The sequence below is a fragment of the Pinus tabuliformis genome, chromosome 7 (genome assembly GCF_031772625.1).
Source record: "Pinus tabuliformis cultivar Carrire ecotype Pingquan chromosome 7, CPIR1, whole genome shotgun sequence".
NCBI classification, from domain to species: domain Eukaryota; kingdom Viridiplantae; phylum Streptophyta; class Pinopsida; order Pinales; family Pinaceae; genus Pinus; species Pinus tabuliformis.
Genome location: NC_142293.1, coordinates 265,650,511 through 265,652,925, shown reverse-complemented (window position 1 = coordinate 265,652,925; position 2,415 = coordinate 265,650,511). Strand labels below are relative to the sequence as shown.

Below are 2,415 nucleotides of genomic sequence, written 5' to 3'. Positions count from 1 at the left end.
GATTTCCTCTTGTATCTCGTTGTGGCATAATCAACCATTGGTATGGTTCTGGTTCAGGAAGACGATGCTCTTAGAGAGCATGTGATTTATTATCTGAGTCGAGGCTTAGTCGGTCCTGAACTTAGGTATTCTCATATAGAGAAATTGGCTTTCGCAACAATTCACGCTATACAACAACTCCGTCATTATATTATTCTTAGAAAATATTTTGCCTTGGCTGACATCAACCCATTTCAATTTGTCCTTAGTAGGTGAGTGATTGGGGGAAAGTATAATAAATGGATTGTCATATTACAGGAATTCGATCTCAAATTTATGTCAGCCAAGTCTAAAAAATATTTAGTATTTGCGGAATTGATTTCAAAGTTTCCTTGTGAAGAAGATGTTGTTTATGAAGAGTCATTTCCTGATGAACATCTCTTCCTAATATCTTCATAGGATCCTTGGTATGGAGACATCATAGTATATCTCCAGACTTCGAAGTTCCCTTAGAATTTTTCAAAGGATGAATGTAGAAAATTGCATCACCTAGTTAAAAATTATATTATTATCAGTGACACTTTGTATCGTCATGAGATTGACTCAATCCTTAGGTGTTATTTAACCTTAGAGGAAGCTAATTCTTTCCTTAATGACTACCATAGTGGATATTTTGGAGGTCATCTATCTGGGCTTGCTACAACCCCAAAAATCTTGCGTGCAGGTTATTTTTGTCCCTCGATTTTTAAAGATTGCATGGAAGCGATCAAGAAGTGCCATCCTTGTAAAGGTATATACTCGGAAAATTCACTCTCATCTAGCTCTGATTTTTTCCATCATCATTTTCGGTCCTTTCACAAAGTGGGGTATTGATTTCATGACTTGTAACTCGGCTTTGGCTAGGGTCACAAGTACATTATCGTAGTAGTAGACTACTTTATGAAGTGGGTCGAAGCTATGCCTACTTTCAATAATGATGGTGAGACAAAAAATATTTTCCTATTCAACCAAATCATTTCACGTTTCGGTATTCCAAGGGAGATTGTCACTGATCATGGCAGTCATTTCCAAAATAAGATGAATAAAGCTAAATCCAACTGGAACATCATACTATATCCTGCACTTTGGGCATACCGGACGTCTGCCAAGACCGCCACGGGTTTTACTCCTTTTGAACTAGTTTATGGTTTGGAGTCAATCATCCCTAGGGAATGTGAGATTCCATCTCTCAAATTAGCAGTTGAAATTCTTCCAAGAACATCTAGTCTTGAAGAACACCTTATTCATTTGGAACATCTCGATGAGCAACGTCGGGATGCAACCACAATGAATGAAGCTCATAAAAATAGAGTAACAACCAAATATGAAAAGGTTGTGTGTCCTAGGGTTTTATCTGGAGGTGACCTTGTCCTAGTATATGAACAAGATAAGGACACCTTGGGGGCAAGCAAGTTCAAACCCATGTGGTACAATCCTTTTATCATAAAAAAGGTCTTGAAGAAAGGTGCATATGAGTTGGTTGAATTTGATGGAAACGTGATTTCAGAGCCCAGAAATGGGCTCTATCTTAAGAAGTATTATGCCTAGGCTGTTGCCTAGCATTTGATTTATTTTGTAAATATTGTACATAGTTGTTTGTTTCTGTCTATGGGTCTCGTGGTGATGTTGGTATTTTTTATCTTCTTTGGCAGGTTTTGATGGGTGATCTGGTGTATCTAGGATTCGTTGATGGTGCTAGTAGACATACTCAGAACTTAGCTTCCACCGCTTGGGTAATATATTATCCATTTGGTTAGTTGTTAGTCTCAAGAGGCATATGTATTGGTCCTACATCCAACAATATGGCTAAATACAGTGCTATCATTAATTTACTATCTGAAGCAATATCTTTTGGTATTGAATCATTAGTGGTTTATTTGGATTCACAATTGGTGGTGTCTCAATTAAATAACATATATCATGTGAGAGATCCTTTATTACATCGCCAGTTCCTAAGAGTGAGATTGTTACAAAGATAATATACTTTTATTACTTTTATTCATATTCCACGATTAGAAATTTCGTTTGTTGATTCTATAACCAATCAAGCATTAGATTGGCACATTAATCACTCATCATGTTAAAATAAAAAAATATCATAAAATCATCTGTATATGTGATCAAATCATCGCAAAACCATATGTATATAGATAGGAATAATATGTCCAAAATATCACAAAATGTGGACAAATGTCCTACAAAATTAGGCCTTAAGCCCAATCATGTCCATGAAAACATCATTCGTCTAAGCTAAGTCTATGAGCCCTACCCTAAATGAGAATCACAGAAGAATATGATGGCATTTGGCACCCGTCAGAAGAGTCGCACCCACTCTCATGGTACTCCTACCACTCACCTCTGAATGGCCTCAGGGAGATCCTCTATGGATACCATGGG

General features: G+C 36.9%; 1 protein-coding gene across 1 annotated transcript; it reads left to right on the top strand.

Annotated features, from left to right (window-relative positions):
- Positions 1-936: 936 nt before the first annotated feature.
- Positions 937-1,566, top strand: LOC149246884 (uncharacterized). The gene has a single exon (XM_089442774.1). The coding sequence runs from the start codon at positions 937-939 to the stop codon at positions 1,564-1,566; it is 630 nt and encodes a 209-aa protein (XP_089298900.1).
- The last annotated feature ends 849 nt before the right edge of the window (positions 1,567-2,415 follow it).